The sequence below is a fragment of the Myotis daubentonii genome, chromosome 8 (genome assembly GCF_963259705.1).
Source record: "Myotis daubentonii chromosome 8, mMyoDau2.1, whole genome shotgun sequence".
NCBI classification, from domain to species: domain Eukaryota; kingdom Metazoa; phylum Chordata; class Mammalia; order Chiroptera; family Vespertilionidae; genus Myotis; species Myotis daubentonii.
Window position 1 is genome coordinate 95,060,856 of NC_081847.1, and position 19,104 is coordinate 95,079,959.

At 58.6% G+C, this 19,104-nt stretch overlaps 2 protein-coding genes across 8 annotated transcripts in view; one reads left to right on the forward strand and one right to left on the reverse strand.

The window, feature by feature from the left end:
* OSBPL1A (oxysterol binding protein like 1A) overlaps positions 1-19,104 on the reverse strand; it is a 117,705-nt gene that overhangs the window by 31,647 nt on the left and 66,954 nt on the right. For 2 of the 7 annotated variants that reach the window (XM_059707449.1, XM_059707448.1), the window contains 2 exons: positions 16,846-17,005; positions 4,203-4,359 (listed from right to left, as the gene is read on the reverse strand). In XM_059707449.1, the coding sequence (XP_059563432.1) occupies positions 4,203-4,359; positions 16,846-17,005 (317 nt within the window). Of the gene's footprint in view, positions 1-4,202; positions 4,360-8,283; positions 8,303-9,172; positions 9,313-16,845; positions 17,006-19,104 lie in introns of those variants that run through there. The other 5 variants (XM_059707450.1, XM_059707451.1, XM_059707452.1 and 2 more) reach the window with 5 other exon arrangements.
* Positions 10,633-11,990, forward strand: LOC132240068 (phosphoglycerate mutase 1-like). Its single transcript, XM_059707447.1, has one exon. The coding sequence runs from the start codon at positions 10,661-10,663 to the stop codon at positions 11,423-11,425; it is 765 nt and encodes a 254-aa protein (XP_059563430.1). The 5' UTR covers positions 10,633-10,660; the 3' UTR covers positions 11,426-11,990.

Consider the following 19,104-nt stretch of genomic DNA (forward strand, 5'->3'; position numbering starts at 1 on the left):
CCGCGGGCGGCCCCAGCTGTGCCCCCTGACACCCCAGATACCACTGCCATCCTCAGCGCGGCGGCCCTCCTGCCTCTCCCCCTCCACAGCCTCGCGCCCCTCCCCCCTCCACAGCCACGTCACCGCTCAGCTCCATGTCTTGGCATCCACCTGGCTAGTCATGCATGTGTCCTGCACTTGACATGTGTGTGTCCTGTTCTTTACATGTATGTGTCCTGCGCGTGTGAGGTGCAGTGACGTGCTTCCTGGCTGGGGACCAGGATGTGTGGTCCATGGAGTCACTGCCACACCAGCAGGAACAGCCTGAAGAATGAACACTCACTGTGGCCCTGGCAGTGTTGCTCAGTGGATAGAGCATCGGCCTGTGGACTGAAGGGTCCTGGGTTCGATTCCAGTCAAAGGCATGTGCCCGGGTTGTGGGCTCAACCCCCAGTGTGGGGCGTGCAGGAGGCAGCCAGTCAATGATTTTCTCTCATCATGGATGCTTCACTCTCTCTCTCCCTCTTCCTTCCGCTCTGAAACCAATAAAAATATTTAAAAAAGAAAACGCTGTGGCAAACGGAGTTCGCCCCGAGGTCTAAGTCCTCACTGTCGGCCGCGTCCCTGTGACTCAGCGGCAGGGCAGGGGTGAACCCTGTCACATGATCACGTGTTGGGAAGGGCTGTGCATGGACGACACTTTTCTGAAGGTTTTAAAGACACAGACACACCGTAGAGCAGCGGCCGACGGTGGCCCGTGAGGTCAGGAAGGGCGGGACCTGCTCGGAGGCCCCTGTGCCTCATCAGTCACGCCCAGCCATCTCCCTTCCCTGTCCGAGCCGGTGTCGTGGCTCCTGACTGAGGCCGGTGCCCCCTGAGCCACCGGCAGGGCGCACAGTGGGCGGGCTCTGCCCGTGCAGGCTCCCTGTGGGCGGTTTCCGTGGGCACAGCTCCAGCGGGCGCTGGTCCAGGCGAACCCCACGGGCCGGGAAGCCGGCGCCGGCCTCTGAGGACGGAGGGGGAGGGCGCGGAGGGCGGTCACGCTGGCACGGGCCGGCACCGAGACCTGTGTCCGTCCGCCTGGAGCAGACCCGAGCGCGGACAGACGGTCTCCAGGGCGCTCCGAGGAGCGAGTGTGGAAAGCAAACGTGAACGGAACCGGAATTCTCCCGGGACGCGGAGCCGAGGGCCCGGAGGGGAAGCCCTCCCTCCACGTGGGGCGCGGCTCTCGGGCGGCTCTCGGGGGACCGAGGCGAGCACAGCCCGGCATCACCTGTTTACACTCCGACAGGCAAGTTCACAGCCGCTTCAGAGGCAGCCAACCTGGTCCTTTCAATAAAAAAACAGCCACGTTCCCACGGAACCGCATGGAAACCAACCATCGATCCGTTCCCTGTGGGGCGCGCTTCCTTGCTTCACGTTTACTAATAGAAACAGGTTAGTCAAAGGCCAGCACTTCCAGAGGCCAACGCAGACCTCGGGCCCCAAGACAGGCCCCCATGCGTGAAGAGACAGACAGACAGACATCCCACCTTTGCTTAGGGCTTCTCACTGTCTCCCTAACGCGCCTGCCATCCAGTGAGCTGCCCGCACTGTGAGCGCTTTGCAGAGATCATCTCATGTGATGATCATAACAAGCAATGCTGTGCCCATTTTACAGAGGAACAAGTTGAGTTCCAAAGAACTTACAACTGTTTGAGGTCTGGAATGTGGTGGAGAGGGGCCTCAAACATATACTAGAATAAAGCAAACGGGGGAACCCTATTACCCCAAACTTTAATGGAAACCTATGGGCATAAACCCATGAAGCGTTTTTCCTTTAAAAAGGTGGGGGCAGGGGCCCACTTCTCTCCCGGGAAAAGGACTGGGACCAGGGCCGCCAGGAGCACGACCCCGCCACTCGGACGGTCGTGTCTGCACGCGCCTCCCGAGACCGAGGCTCTGTGGACAGCGACTCCGGGCTCAGGCAGGAACCGGACAGAGGCGCGGACACGCCTGTTTGTCTCAGAAAGCAAGGCAGCGACAGACGACTCGATTACCATATGCAAATTATTCCTAAAGAAATGACAAGAAGTGGGGTTGTCAGAAGAACCCCAAAGGCTACACAGAGGGCCTCCGTCCATCCGGCCGCAGGCGGGACAAGCTGACCACAGACACGGTCCTCACACGCCACACGGAGGGCGGCAGGAAACAGCTCCTGAACAGGGAGGGAGCTTCTGTACAGACGAGCTCCAGCTGTGACGGGAACGACAGGAGGCCACGCGACCATCTGCAGCCCCTCGTGACATCAGCAGTGGCTGCTCAGTCTCCAGGACCAAGGCTGCTGGGCCGCCGTGTCCACGGACAGCCACACGGACAGCGCCTGGACCCAGAGCCATCTCGATGGACAGCGCCTGGACCCAGAGCCATCTCGATGGACAGCGCCTGGACCCAGAGCCATCTCGACGTGAAACAAAGAAGAGCTAGCGGGGGCGGGTGCCCGCACGGCAGGAATGGGCCAGCGTGCGCCTCTGACGTGGTCTGTGCCAAGCCATTCCAGCCTAGGTCTGCTGGCGCCATCAGACTCACAGCGATCACAGACGCTCAGGGTGAGCGCCTAGGTGTGCAACGCCATGGGGTGCAACACGCCATCTCCAGACCGAGTTATTCCCGGGACGGCCGGCTCCGTCCGCAGGTAAATGGGGAAGAGGAGAGGACACCGTCTCAGGCAGACCGGCCACATGCCGCGTGTGGACCTTCTAGGACCGTGGTCGGCAAACTGCGGCTCGCGAGCCACATGCGGCTCTCTGGCCCCTTGAGTGTGGCTCTTCCTAAGCCTTAGGAGGACCCTAATTAAGTTAATAACAATGGGCCTACCTATATAGTTTCAGTTTAAAAAATGTGGCTCTCAAAAGCAATTTCAATTGTTGTGCTGTTGGTATTTGGCTCTGTTGACTAATGAGTTTGCCGACCACTGTTCTAGATGTTCCCATTAAATGACATTTTAGACCAGTGGTTCTCAACCTTGGCTGCGCATTAGAATCACCTGGGAATCTTTTTAAAATCCTGATTTCTGGGCCTCATCCTCCGGAAATTCTGTTTCTTTGTTACTAATGCTGTGGCTCCACCCCATCACAAAGAAACAGAAAAAAAACTCCTGCCGGCTGGTGTGGCTCAGCGGGTTGGCCCAGAACTAAGAGGTCCCCTGTTTGAGTGCAGGCTCGATGGCCAGCAGGGGCGATCAGGAGGCGATGATTCTCTCAGCATTGCTGTCTCTCTCTCCCTCTCCCTTCCTCTCTGAAATCAATAAAAATAGACACCACCAGTCACCTGCTTAGAGGCGAGGCCTCCTCCTGAACAGGAGGAAACTGCTTGTATCTAGTTTGTTACCTAAAACTCCCTGATCTTGTCAAAACAAGTACAAAGTGAGACATTTTGTTAACAAGGGGCAAATCCACGTGAATCAGTAGTGATATGTGGATTTTTTTCCAGTAGAACAATAATTGAGACCAACTGTGCCGGAATCACGGCGCAGGAACAGGGATAAAGTGACACATTCCGCAAATATTAAACCAAAAACTACCTTGTAGAAACTGGCCACTCGTAACCTCTGACCCGAGTGCTTTTAGAGGACAGCCCACATCCCCCGGAACGGCTCCTCTATGTGCCCGTGCCCAGTGCTCCGCGGGCACACGCGGCTGAAACCGGAGACTCCGGTGTCCGTCACGTCTCGCTAACTGCGGACAGTCTCCTGGGCGAAGTCGTCCCGGGGATAAAAAGACACACGTGCTCTGAGGCAGCGTAAAGGGACGTGCTCGGCCAACCCCGCTCTCAATGCAAGTCTTTGTGAAGATGTAGCTAAATGGAATCAACCAGCAGGCGATACCTCATCCATTCTGAGTAAGACCAACCCGGGGATCGAATGACTGGAAACCAAAATAGCGCCGGCGGCGGTCATAAAAGATGCAGGACGCGCCGGGGCCGGAGCCGGGGCCGGAGCCGGGGCCGGAGCCGGAGCCGGAGCCCGCGCCAGGCTCGGCAGGTCCGCACAGCTCTGCGGCCAACGAAAGATTTACATTCCCCTGAGCCGGTGCGAAGGCCCGCTCCGGCCCCGGCCGCACGGCGTCTCGTCTACGTGGACACACACTGACCGCACTGTTTCTCTGAGGCCGCAGCCCCAGCTCCGCCGGCACGGCCGGGGAGGAGGCCGGAGACGCAGATGGAGTGACAGTCAAGGTCCCTACCTGTGCTTCTTGATGCCGTTGGAGAGCGCGTCGCCCCCGCCGCAGTCCTGGCCCTCCGACATCCTGTGTTTTCCCGGGATCGGACGCTGCCCTTCCTCTTCACAGGAGCGCGCGGTCACCGCCTCCAGCCGGCTCAGCGACCGCTCCGACTCGGAATCTGTGGCAGAGCAGGCGCATGTCAGCGGCGGGAACTGGGCGTCGGTGAGGATCCGCCGTGAAACCCAAGCAGCCCTTGTCCTTCGCCCCCGCCCAGAACCACCTCCCGGGACCCCAGAGCCCGCGCCCCGCACACCAGAGTGGCTTAAACCGACTCGCAGTCGCATGGGTTTCATACACCAGGAGAGATTTCCACAGCCCGAATTCAGCAGCTCCCTCCAAATTTCTACTTTTATCTTCCCTCTCAAAGCATCTTAAGCATAACTTACAAAAAAGCATTCCATTTTTGAAATTCACGATAAAGAAAAAGCTAGAGTAGCTGAGCTGTGCGAAGCATAAATGACATTGATCCTACAGACAAAACAGCAGAGGTAATTCAAAATACTTTAAACAAGACTTCTGCCCTGACCGGTTTGGCTCAGTGGATAGAGCATCAGCCTGCGGACTGAGGGGTCCCAGGTTCGATTCCGGTCAAGGGCATGTACCTTGGTTGTGGGCACATCCCCAGTGGGGAGTGTGCAGGAGGCAGCTGATCCATGTTTCTCTCTCATCCAATGTTTCTAACTCTCTATTCCTCTCCCTTCCTCTCTGTAAAAGATCAATAAAATATATTTTTAAAAATATATGTGTATTTAAAAAAATACTTCTGCTATGATATTACTTTTTAAAAAATACATTTTTATTGATTTCAGAGAGGAAGGAAGAGGGAGAGAGGGAAACATTAATGATGAGAATCATCCACCAGCTGCCTCCTGCACGCCCCCTACTGGGGATCGAGTCCACAACCCGGGCATGTGCCCTGACTGGGAATCCAGCTGTGACCTCCTGGTTCATAGGTTGACACTCAACCACTGAGCAACACCAGCCGGGCTACTTTTTTTTTATTTTTTTTAAGAATAGTTTATTGCCGAAACCGGTTTGGCTCAGTGGATAGAGCGTCGGCCTGCGGACTGAAGGGTCCCAGGTTCGATTCTGGTCAAGGGCATGTACCTGGGTTGCGGGCACATCCCCAGTGGGGGGTGTGCAGGAGTCAGCTGATCGATGTTTCTCTCTCATCGATGTTTCTAACTCTCTATCCCTCTCCCTTCCTCTCTGTAAAAAATCAATAAAATATATTTTTTTTAAAAAAAAGAATAGCTTATTGATTTTTAGGGAGGAAGGGAAAGAGAGAAACAACGATCGGCTGCTTCCTGCACACCGCCCACCGGGACCGAGCAAAAACCCAGGCATGTGCCCCGACTGAGAATCGGACCAGCAACCTTTTGGGACGACGCTCAACCAGCCGAACCACAATGCCCAGGGCCCATTACGTGGGATGTTACTTAAACCCTCCAGCGCCAAAGCCAGAGTGTCCAGGTACACCGAATTCCCGGGCAGGGGTTTTGGGATGAAAATGCCACGTCCCCACTGGGCTGTGTTCCGCGTGGAGCCATCTGGCTGCCTGGGAATCAGGACTAACTAGCCGCACAGGACAGCGTCGTGCCCAGGCACGTGACGGGCAGCGAGGATGCTGACGGCGCCTGGTGTCTGAGCTGGATGCCCCGGACGTGTGTGCGCCCATGTTTCCTGACTCCTCGTTTAACGTTCCGTATTTCAGGTCGAAGTCACGGTTGCTCATCCTCAGGACACTCTCCACGGCCTCTCGGTATTTATTAAAATGCAAACCCAAGGTCACGTCGACCTTCCCTTGAGCAAGTCACCCGACCTTCCCTTGAGCAAGTCACCCACACTCAGCACGCCCGGCTCCCAGACACATCAGGCAAGCTTCCTTAAACGCGTTTCCGTTCATGTCCTTAACACGGCTCAGCCAAGATGTCCAGGAAATCATTATTTTTAGTGCTTCCCTCTCCCCCGCACGCACTCAGCCGGCCGCGGAGCCTTGTTTTTATCGCATTAGCCTGATTAGTCACGCTGCTGACAGCGCTGTCGTGGCCAGCGGCCCTGAGCCTGGACTCCGGACCCGGACGGTGGAGTTACTCACAGCAGACCCAGTGCTGGCCACGCTGTGCTGATGTTGCAGCCATACACGGCCAGATGAGAGAGGGCTTTGTCTGTCCCGTGTCTTATACCAAACAGGTACGTAGGAGACATTCGGAGAAGTACTTTTCATGGCCAATGCTGTCCGTCACCATATTGTATTGGGGTTAAGACAAGCCGGAAAGCCCACAACAAGGGACAGCCCGCCACGCGATGAAGCAGCAGTTGCTAAGGTTACGTCGCCCAAAACGGTCTGATGAAATAGAGAACGTGCTTTTAACATAACCCTAAACAAGAACAACCCGACACCCCTTCGCAGCCCACATACAAGCACCGTGACCGCTGCGCTCGGCCCCGGAGACGGCCCGACTGGGTCAGGTAAGCGGATCATGTACAGCCCGAGGACGGGGGGCGGGCTGGTCTGGAGCCCAGGAGGCACGGGGGTGAGTGCTGGGGCTGGGGGGAGGCTCACCACAGGCACTCAGCTCAGTGCAGGCGAGAGAGGGAAGGAGCCGCGTGAGCAGCACCGGAGGAGAGCCGACGGGGGTCTTGGGGGCGGGGGAGGTGGCTTTCACCTCCATGTTGTCACGTTTGTTTCACGTGAGAAATGAAGAATTTAAAGGGTCCAACAGAAGGATCCCATCAGAATCGGTCAGCATTATTTGAGGGGCGTCACTGCTGTGTAACGGGGGTGTCGCTGATGGGGTGCAGGTATCCCCGAAATGTGCCACTTCGGCAGGTGGATTGTCTTGAGCTGAAGGCGATGGAGAGAGACCCCTCGGACTCAGGAGAAACTCGCACCCCCCCTTTAGCTACGCAGCACAACCTGGCTGGGGCCTTGCCCAGAATACGAGCTGGTACAGAGATTGCGCTGTGTGGCCTATCTAGGGCGGGCAAACACCGGGTGATGAGCACCTGGTGATGGGCACCTGAGGATGGGCACTTGTGATGGACACCTGTGATGGACAACCAGCAATGGGCACCTGGTGATGGTGATGGGCACCTGGTGATGGGCACCTGGTGATGGGCACCCAGTGATGGCACCCAGTGATGGGCACCTGGTGATGGGCACCTGGTGATGGTGATGGGCACCTGCTCCTCCTCTGCCCTCCCTCCTGCAGCCCCGGTACCTCACCTCGTCCCCTGGCTCAGGATGCCACAAGACAGGGACTTTGCATTTCAACAGAAACTTCTTAACAAAAAGCAGGTGCAGAGTGAATGCCACAGGAGGTAGGGCAGTCACAGCTGCTATGGAGCAAACAGACGTTTCTCAAAACAAGATTTCAACTCAGTGACTACACACCAAGGAGGTGCCACTTCCCCACAGCCTGGGGCCACACGCGTACCCCAGGGACACGCCACCTTCCCCCCAGCCTGGGGCCACACGCGTACCCCAGGGACACGCCACCTTCCCCCCAGCCTGGGGCCACACGCGTACCCCAGGGACACGCCACCTTCCCCCCAGCCTGGGGCCACACGCATACCCCAGGGACACGCCACCTTCCCCCCAGCCTGGGGCCACACGCATACCCCAGGGACACGCCACCTTCCCCCCAGCCTGGGGCCACACACGTACCCCAGGGACACGCCACCTTCCCCCCAGCCTGGGGCCACACGCGTACCCCAGGGACACGCCACCTTCCCCCCAGCCTGGGGCCACACGCGTACCCCAGGGACACGCCACCTTCCCCACAGCCTGGGGCCACACGTGTACCCCCAGGGACACGCCACCTTCCCCCCAGCCTGGGACCACACGCGTACCCCAGGAACACGCCACCTTCCCCCCAGCCTGGGGCCACACGCGTACCCCCGGGAACACGCCACCTTCCCCGCAGCCTGGGGACACGCGTGTACCCCCAGGGACACGCCACCTTCCCCGCAGCCTGGGGACACGCGCGTACCCCCAGGGACACGCCACCTTCCCCGCAGCCTGGGGCCACACGTGTACCCACAGGGACACGCCACCTTCCCCGCAGCCTGGGGCCACACGTGTACCCACAGGGACCCGCCACCTTCCCCGCAGCCTGGGGCCACACGTGTACCCACAGGGACCCGCCACCTTCCCCGCAGCCTGGGGCCACACGTGTACCCACAGGGACCCGCCACCTTCCCCGCGGCCTGGGGCCACACGCGTACCCCAGGGACACGCCACCTTCCCCCCAGCCTGGGGCCACACGCGTACCCCAGGGACACGCCACCTTCCCCACAGCCTGGGGCCACACGTGTACCCCCAGGGACACGCCACCTTCCCCCCAGCCTGGGACCACACGCGTACCCCAGGAACACGCCACCTTCCCCCCAGCCTGGGGCCACACGCGTACCCCCGGGAACACGCCACCTTCCCCGCAGCCTGGGGACACGCGTGTACCCCCAGGGACACGCCACCTTCCCCGCAGCCTGGGGACACGCGCGTACCCCCAGGGACACGCCACCTTCCCCGCAGCCTGGGGCCACACGTGTACCCACAGGGACACGCCACCTTCCCCGCAGCCTGGGGCCACACGTGTACCCACAGGGACCCGCCACCTTCCCCGCAGCCTGGGGCCACACGTGTACCCACAGGGACCCGCCACCTTCCCCGCAGCCTGGGGCCACACGTGTACCCACAGGGACCCGCCACCTTCCCCGCGGCCTGGGGCCACACGCGTACCCCAGGGACACGCCACCTTCCCCCCAGCCTGGGGACACGCGCGTACCCCCAGGGACACGCCACCTTCCCCGCAGCCTGGGGCCACACGTGTACCCCCAGGGACACGCCACCTTCCCCGCAGCCTGGGGCCACACGTGTACCCCCAGGGACACGCCACCTTCCCCCCAGCGTGGGGACACGCGCGTACCCACAGGGACCCGCTGTCTGACGCGGAACAGACCTCGCTCTCCTGGGGCGGCACACAGCTCCCTCTCAATGGCTTCCTCAGTCCTTCTCTCCTCTCCTCCCTGGCCTGCCACCTCTCCTTGCCCAGCCTTCCGTCCTCTTTAATACCATCAGGCCGACCCCGCCCTACCCCCCAAAGGTCTCTGCCAACCGGCACCGATCACCTCCACGCTGCAAAGTCCAATGTCCTTCCCAAGCCGGCCCATGACTCACTCCCACCTCTGGCCCTCCTGTGCCTGGTGCAGGGCCGGCTGGAGTCACAGAGCAGCGGCCCCTGGTCCCTGCCCACGGCCAGCAGAGGTGGACGGGCTGTGAACACGCGAGGGCAACAATACTTCCAGGTGCACAGAGAAGCCTGGAGGGCAGCAGCCGCCAAGTGGGGCCGACGGTCTCACCGCGCGAAGGACAGGTGCCGGGAGGGGCTGTGGTGACGACTGAGCGACAATGACGAGGCGTGAGCGTGGGGTGGCGGCGAGGCGGCCGGAGGGAAGGAGGCTGAGTCGGCCGTGCCGCTGGCCACGCAGGATGAGCGAACCCAGAGCGGCTGCGGCCGGAGGACGGGCTGGCGTGAGGGCATCCCAGCCCTTGCCTGAGGCCATGCACGCCCGCCAGAGGCCAGTCACACAGGCTCTGAGCGTCCTGCAGCGTCGGAGGCAAGAGGCTCGGCCCGCAGGGCGGGAGGACAGCCTGCTGGGTCCTGAGAACAGCCGCTCACGCTCCTGACGCTGCGGGCGGACCGCTGTCCCGTGACCCACGGGAACAGGCTGAGGGGCCGCCTCCCTCCTGTGCCGTCCCAGCTCGGCCACACGGCCTCCCCGCACAGGAGCCGCTTCCCCGGGAGACCGCGCTCTCGGCAGACGCAGGCACACGCTCACCTGGGACCCGGGCCCGCTGCCCTGGCGGCTGCTGAAGGCCAGGCCTGCCCACAGCGCCGTTTCCAAGCCGCCCGGTGCTGAGTCAGCCACGGGTCCAGCGCCTCCGAAGGGCCTTTCCAGGCTTTTCCATTCTGTCCTCAACTGTCAGCATCACACGGGCCGCCTGCACCCCCATCCCGCGGTCCTGAGCACTGCCATGCCTTCGTGGGAGCCACACATCCCGGGAGCGTCTGCTGCCTCCCGTTGGGGGCACAGGGCGCTCTGACAGGAGTCCGAGGCCCCAACTCAGGCTTCAAAAGCAAACAAGGGGCCCCGGCTGGTGCCCAGTGGTTAGAACGTTGGACTGGGACTGAAGGGTCAAGGGTTCGATTCCCGGTCAAGGGCACGGACCTCGGCCGGGGGCTCAACCCCTGGCCTGGGTCTGGGTGCATGTAGGAGGCAACCCATCAATGTTTCTCTCTCCTCCCCCCTCCTCCCTTCCTTCCGTTCTCAATAATAATTAATAAAACAATATCCTCGGGTGAGGATTTTAAAAACACACAGCCAGAGTCTGCTCCGCACTCGGAACCGGCACCATGGCTGCCTACAAGCTGGTGCTGATCCGGCACGGCGAGAGCGCGTGGAACCTGGAGAACCGCTTCAGCGGCTGGTACGACGCGGACCTGAGCCCAGCTGGGCACGAGGAGGCGAAGCGCGGCGGGCAGGCACTGCGAGATGCCGGCTATGAGTTTGACATCTGCTTCACCTCAGTGCAGAAGAGAGCAATTCGGACGCTCTGGACTGTGCTGGATGTCATTGACCAGATGTGGCTGCCTGTAGTGAGGACCTGGCGTCTCAATGAGCGGCACTATGGGGGTCTGACTGGTCTTAACAAAGCAGAAACTGCTGCCAAGCATGGCGAGGCCCAGGTGAAGATCTGGAGGCGCTCTTACGATATCCCACCACCACCGATGGAGCCCAACCATCCCTTCTACAGCAACATCAGTAAGGATCGCAGGTATGCAGACCTCACTGAAGATCAGCTACCCTCCTGTGAGAGTCTAAAGGACACTATTGCCAGAGCTCTGCCCTTTTGGAATGAAGAAATAGTGCCCCAGATTAAGGAGGGGAAACGGGTACTGATTGCAGCCCATGGCAACAGCCTTCGGGGCATTGTCAAACATCTGGAAGGTCTTTCTGAAGAGGCTATCATGGAGCTGAATCTTCCGACTGGGATTCCCATTGTCTATGAATTAGACAAGAACTTGAAGCCCATCAAGCCCATGCAGTTCCTGGAGGATGAAGAGACCGTGCGCAAAGCCATGGAGGCTGTGGCTGCCCAGGGCAAGGCCAAGAAGTGAAGGCGAGCGGGCAGACGACTTTCCCAAGGACACCCTCCCTCCCATCCCATTCCTCTGCATCTCTCCTGTGCACATGTCACACTGACCACATCTGTAGGCATCTTAGGTTGTAGCTGCGGATGGGGACTGGTGGCTCCCAATTTTGTGTTAGCCATTTTGTCTCCTGCACCCACTCGCTTCATACAATCCAGTCAGAATGGCCCTTCGGGGGCACGGGTCCTCAGTCTACGCCGACGGAGACTCTTGTCTAAGAGTCCAGAGGTAATAACTCTTGTTTTTTTGCTAGTGTTTTATTACTAAGGACCTGCTTGAAAGTAGGGGGATAAGGAGGAGCCATGTTAAGGCGTGACCAATGAGAGGCAAGAGAGCCTCTGTGTTCCTGAGAGCAGTCCTGTGCTATTCTGCAGTCGGGTGAACTGACTGGGGGCTCTAGTCATTCCAGTGGAAGATGAATGCCTGGTGATTCAAACAAACATTTCCTCCTTGACCCCAGAAAAGCTGGCTCCAGAAGATCGGGATCAATCCTGAATGTTTACGTGTTGCATTTACTTTTACAAAAAGAAAAGCCTATCTATATAAAATAATAAGACACAAAACCCTCTGGGGTTTTCAGTGGCGGTTGAACTATTCCCACATGCGGCCATCACAAAATAAGCCGTTCCTCACACCAAGGTGGGATGGGCTCCTTGACTTGTAGGAGTTATCCTGCTGTTTTAGAATCCCTCCCCAGCACTGGCATTGTCTCTCGGCAGTGAAATGTCTCTTGATCATGTCCAGGTGTGTCTGTTCCTGTGTGAGCTCTGAATCATGTTCCAGTTGCTTGGCCCTGCCACGTGGGCCCATTTTGAGCATAACTACTAAGTCTTTTCAGATCAGTATAATAAAGGAGTGATGTGCAATAAAAAAGATAAATAAATAAAATTTTAAAAAAAAACAAAACACACACAGCCAAGGGGGCGGGCGGGAGGGGCCGCGTGGCGGGCGCCGCTCCCTGTGGGAGGACGCGCAGCTCTGCAGGCGGTGGCGGTGGCGATGGCGGCGGCGACGGCTGCACGACCACGCGCCTGCACTTCACCCGCCGCACGGGGCGCGGGAAGATGGTTCAATGGTGAACGTGCGTATCCGAGTCCAATGGAAACACACACACCTGCTGGCTGCATGGCCTCTGACCGTCGGGTCCTGTCACCTCTGACCCCAGCGCCAGCGGTGAGACCACACTCTCACAGCGGCTGGTCCGCGTGCAGATGCATGTTTTAGACATGTTCGTATTGGTTTCAGAGAGGAAGGGAGAGGGAGAGAGAGAGAAACATCGATGATGAGAGAGAATCACTGATCAGCTGCCTCCTCACACCCGCCACTGGGGATGCAGCCTGCAACCCGGGCGTGTGCCCTGACCGGGAATAGGTCGCCTGACTCATAGGACGATGTGCAACCACCGAGCCACGCCGGCCGGGCCAGATCTTTATTCTGAACACATTTCACACAACAATCCTCCCCCTCATCCAAACAGATGAAGGCCAACAGCTGTGACTGGTTAACGTGACCAAACGAGATCATCAACGTGTGCGTTCCGCGTGCACAGCTTTCCGTCTGCCAACCACGCCTCCAGGACAAACCTGTGAGAACCTGTGGAACCAAGAGGCTCGTCGCCGCCACCCCGTCCCGGTTCTCCTCCCGAGAAAGGCAGGGAGGGCCTGGCGTGAAGGGTCTGACAGGTTGTCCTGACAAGCGTGTGCTTCTGACTCGACCTTCGGGAACCAGCTGCAGAACAAACAGTTTGAGGAGCCTGTGGGAGGCCTGGGTCCTGTCCAGCGGCCGCCCCTGCCCCAAAGCCAACAGGAAGTGGCCAGCACACGCTCCCCATGACACCTCCACGAGGACGTACGGTTTCCTGGACACTGGGCGTGGCCGCCGAGGTGCCCCAGCTTCAAACCCCAGTGCCGGACGTTAGGCAGACCCCACGGCAGCATGTTCATGTGACGAGCACAGAGTGAGCACCACCGGCCCACCTGGAGAAACTGCGGGCCACACTCGGGGTGCGGGGGGGGAGGGGGGCCTGTAATCCACGGAGGAGATGCAGACGCCTGAGGCAGAGACTGGCTGCATTCCAGCCCCGCCCCCACCCCCGAATGGCGTCCAAGGTCGAAATCAGCCGAACGATAGTGCTGCTTATAGCAGTTCCTGTCTCTTTTTTATTACAATTTTTTATTGAGAGAAAATGCAGTTATAAAGTTCATCATTTTATCCTTTTTTTTAAAGTATATTTTTAATTGATTTCAGAGAGGAAGGGAGAAGGAAAGAGAAACATCCATGATGAGAGAGAATCATTGATCAGCTGCCTCCTGCACGCCCCCTGCTGGGGATCAAGCCCACAACCAGCATGTGCCCTGAGCGGGAATTGAACCCTGACCTCCTGGTTCATGGGTCATGCTCAACCACTGAGCCACACCGGCCGGGCATAAAACCATCTCAGAAAAGGATGATGGCCCAGAAGGTCAGCCCCAAGCCTGAAGGATAAATCACGCCCCTCCGTGTGTGCCTGGCAGACGTGTGCAGGAGCAATCTGCGGGGTCACACGGCAAACGCGGCGTTAGATGCAGGATCCGTCACCCCAGCCTCTGCAGAGTGCTGTGCCACCTTCACGTCTCCCGGGCGTCTGTTAGTCACGTTCTGTCACGCTTCACTGGCTGCACATCACACCCCCCAGGTCACCGGGCTGGGCTGGGCAGGAAGGGGAACGCTGACGCTCACACACCGGGCTCTGCCCCAGGGAACACGCAGTGCAGGTGGGAAGGGAAGAAACACACAGGGAGCTACACAAGGAAACGGCCAGAACGAGGCAGCGGCTACGGGGGAGCAGGTGCTGGAAACGCCGGGTGAGGGAGCCACCAAGTACCGGGCAGGTGCGCACAGAGCAGGCCCAGGCGAGAGGGCACCGCCGACTCGGACACAGCGAGAAGGCGGGGACATGGCGGGGGCGCGGCCAGCGCTGTCCCTCCCACTGCCACGGCCCCTTCTCCACCTGCTGCTGGAACTGTCGGCAAAGGTGCAGTGCTCCTCTCGGTGCTCCCAGGTGCTGTCGCTGGGTCACCTTTGCCCACAGGCCACAGCTGTTCCTGTGCAGCCCCACCTGCCACACGGACAGTTCTGCCTGAAAAAGACTGGAGCCGGCGAGGATGCGGAGAAAAGGGGGCCCTGCTGGTGGGAATGCAGGTGGGGCAGCCCACTGTGGACAACAGTGTGGAGTTTCCTCAAAAAATAAAAACGGAGCTTCCGTTTGACCCAGTGATCCCACTTCTAGGAACATATCCTAAGAAACCAGAAACCCCAATCAGAAAGAACGTATGCACCCCTATGTTCATAGCAGCACGACTGACAATAGCTAAGATCTGGAAACAGCCCACGTGCCCATCAGCAGACGAGTGGATAAAAATTGTGGTCCATCCACACCATGGGATACTGTGCAGCAGTGAAAAGGCTCTCTCACCCTCGGGGACAGCATGGAGGGACCTGGAGAGTGTTGTGCTGAGCGAAATACGCCAGTCAGAGAAAGACAAGTGTCCCATGATCCCACTCACATGTGGAATCTAAGGAACAAGTAAGCTGATGAATAAGGCAGAACAGGCCTAGGTGGGACAGACGGACGCATCTCAGAGGGAAGGGGGAGAAATCAACCCCCGCGGACACAGGCCAGGGTGGGGAAGGCCTGGCGGGCGGGAACTGGGTGGAGGGGCCATGGGGGGAAGGGAGGGGACGTCTGTAATACGCTCCACAGTAAGGATACGTTTTTAAAAAGACACGCACGGACTCTGCGGCTGCTGAGAAACGCTAACCCGGCTTCAACTTCAGGACACACTTGGACGCGCTTTGCCCATCCGCGCTCTTGGGTCACATGCACTGCGCATGCCCGTTCTGACCGGACATCGCGAACAGGAAAACAGACACAGATACACACATGCACACACACACGCACACACACACAGAGGACAAGTGTGAGGCTTCATTAATTCACCTCCCTTACACAGTGAAACGCCCCCACCCCGTGAGAGAAATCTGTTTGCGCTGGGGGACTTAGTCACTGAGCACACTGAAAACACAATCCTATATAATAAAAGGCTAATATGCAAATCAACCGAATGGCAAAACGACCGGTTGCTATGATGCGCACTGACCACCAGAGGGCAGACACTCAACACAGGAGCTTCCCCCGATGGTCAGTGTGCTCCCACACGGGGAGCACTGCTCAGCCAGAAGCTGGGCCCTCCCACCTCCGTGCTAAGGATGTCCGACTGACAGCTTAGGCCCACTCCCCACAGAGAACAGCAGTCGGACATCCCCCGAGGGCTCCCAGACTGTGAGAGGGTGCAGGCCGGGCTGAGGGACACCCCCCCCCCAGTGCACAAATTTCGTGCACAGGCCTCTAGTTTTTAAATAATCAAGAGGGTCCAGGGGTTGGAGAAATGATTCTACACTGTGAGCTCGCACGGAGGCATGCTCACTCAGGCGCGAGGTCCCCCGATCCCCCTCAGGCTCCCGCTCAGGGTCCCGCTCAGGGTCCCCACATGCTGACTGAACTTGGCACGTGTTTCTGGGCAGCGTGAAGCACCTCTGCTCCCGCGACACCAGGGCCTCCCGCCCACTCTGGCAGGTGACGTATTTCCTGTTATCATGTTACTTCTCTGTATCTTTTCCTCTCGGGCAGTGGTTCCCACGTGGGCACACACCCCCCACAGGGGGCAGTTTGACTTTTAAGGGGGGCAATTCGAGAATGAGTTATTAACAGTGAACTTTTTGCATATCTTATGGCTCTAGGGGCCTCTCATACAGCATATAGATTGTGACATATTTACGCATTTCAGTTCTCTATTATGTTTTGGAACTTTATTTGCTATTTTCCCGTATCACTTCATATTATTATTTTAACAGTTTCCAGTGATGTCTTCCTCAGCACTTCCACTGTCCTTGCGTTCCTTTATTTTTCTTTCGTGGATGCCATGTTCCTTGGAAGCTTGTTTAGACCAAGTTCATGGCCTTTTAGGCTTCCTCCACGTGAATAGTTCACTTTTTGAATAATAAGTGTTATATGTCACGGGGGAGGGGGGGACATCAGGATGTTAGAGGTGCTTAGGGGGGCGTGGCCAGACAAGGCTGGGAACCACTGCTCTGGCACCCAGAGTGTCGCCCATCTCTCTCCTTAAACACGTATGGCCTGGCACCAGGAGGCACTGATGGTCACTGACTAAGGGATCCGGGACTCATGTGGGTTCCAGGGCCCTCCATCCCCAGGCGAGCCACGCCGCCCGTGCTGGGAGCCCAGCGGTGGCTCCCCTGACCCCGACCCAACGCCAGACCCCTGCCGACGACGCACGTGACGCAGGGAGCGACCCGTCTGCCTGCCGAACCCGGAGACTCCGACCCACCTGACAGCGCATCGTAGAACTCGTCCTCACTGAGGACGCTGGGCGGGGAGCCGGCCACCAGCGACTGCTCTAGCTCATGGTGCTCCGTGGCCAGCGCCTCCAGGGCCTCCGACAGGATCTTGGTTTTCTCCTGCTCCTGCTCCAACTTGAAGTTCCTCGCCTGGAAGGAAACAGGAGAGACTCACTCGGGAGCACGGCTCCAGCTGACTGCACGTCAGAAGCGAAAAGCCGTGCCCTGCGCACGCGGACGAGTGTGCAAAACTGCGGCTGATTCCGTCCTCCCCGGCTTCTCCCAGCAGCTCCGGCGAAGGACGGGGGTCGGAGCCGCCAGACACACAGCTCCGAGGACCAGGGTCCCCGTGCACGAGCGCCAGCAGGTCGGGGTCACGCAGCCCCTTCAGAAACAGCCCCCCGCAGCGTCAGCGCGACATTAAGAAGCCGGGGGGGGGGGGGATTAAAACCATCAGTAAGTTTCTGAACAAAATAAAGAACTAAAACCACCCAAGGTGACGATGGGAGCCACTCCGAACCCCCCAGTTCACTCCCACCATCGCTGGCAAGTCCCGTGAAGGGAGGGAGGGGCGGGCAATGAAAACTTAATTTTCACCTTAAAATCCCAGGTTCTGGTTTTGATTTCCTAGTTCACCTTGAACTCAGGACCCCAAGGAAAGGTAAAGCACAAGCTAGGCAGCGCCCGCCGCCTGCGGGTGGTCCCCTCCCCGATGCCAGGCAGGACCTTCCAGCCGACCGGGCCCTGTGAGAGGGAGCCGCGGCCCCGCAGAGGGCGGCCGGACAGCGCCGAGTCCGCTCCTGTCTCAATCCCTGCAAGCCCAGCCGGTCCGCACCCGCCGCCTGCAGCCTCCCCCGGGCCCCGGGCGGGAGCAGCAGTGGGGTCTCCCGTCGGCCGGCCGCAGGGCGTCGAGAAGCCCGGCACTGAGAGGGCCCCGCTGCGTCTGAGTCCAACAGCCGTCTCCCACTCAGAACCTTCCAACTTGCTTTTTTTTTTAACAAATTTTTTTAAAATATGTATTTTTACTGATTTCAGAGAAGAAGGGAGAGAGAGATAGAAACATCAATGATGAGCGAGAACCATGGATCGATGGCCTCCTGCACGCCCCACTCTGGGGATGGAGTTCACAACCCGGGCCTGTGCCCTGACTGGGAATCGAACCCAGGACCTCCTGGTTCAGCGATCAACACTAACCACTGAGCAACACCAGCTGGGCAAGGTTAAACCTTTGTTATCCGGGGAATCCTCCAGTCCTCAGGCACCTTCACGTGTATCATTTTAGCAATGAGATTATTATTAGGAAAAAACACCAATAAATGATAAGAAAGAATGAGCAGAGAAGACATGCGGCACTTGGGAAAAAAGGAATACTTACATAATGACAGTTTTTAAGAAACTGCAAAAGCCTGGCCCTGGCTGGTGTGGCCCAGGGGGTGGGGCGCCGTCCCGAACGCGGAAAGGGGTGCTGGTTCGATTCCGTTCAGGGCACAGGCCCAGGTTGCAGCCTCGGCCCCCAGTGGGGGGCGTGCGGGAGGCAGCCCATCAATGTTCCGCTCTCATTTCCATGTTTCTCTCTCCCTCTCCCTTCTTCTCTCTCTAAAATTCAATTTGTAAAAATCTTTAAAAAAATAAATTGCAAAAGACTTGCAAATATTCTTATCATCTAACTTTGATCTCCGAAGCATAAACACCTTTACTATGGCTGGAGTCAACTTAAAAAACAAACAGTTCCTCCTCCGTTTCCTGGGTTACGTCATGCAAACACCTATTTTAAAAACCACCCAATTGAGCGCAGGTTCCACAACAGTCCTCTGTGAAGGAGGCGCTGCCGGCGCCGTTACAGCCGTGACCAGAACCCCATCCCCCCCCCACCCCCCCACCCCCGCTCGCCCTTCCGCGGCACCATGTCAGCTTCTCAGACATCAAAACGCAAACGTGCAGCTGACACTGCCTCTCGGTGCTGTCACCCCTCCCTCCGGCCGGCAGCCACGTGCATCTCCCTGCCGAGGGCACCCAGCGGGTCGCAGGGAGGCGGCAGAGTAAGTGGTCGAGGCCCCAGATGATCCCGTCCCCTCCACAAAGCTCCTCCCAAACCCCACGCGCCCTCAGCCACCTGCAACACGCACCCCTGCACCTGCCGCCTCCACACCCGTCCGCACTGTCCTGGGGAGGGAAGGGCAGCAGGGGGAGGAGGCTGGGACCACGCGCTGGCTAGTTCCTGCCTCGTGCCTAACCTGTCCGTCTAGGAG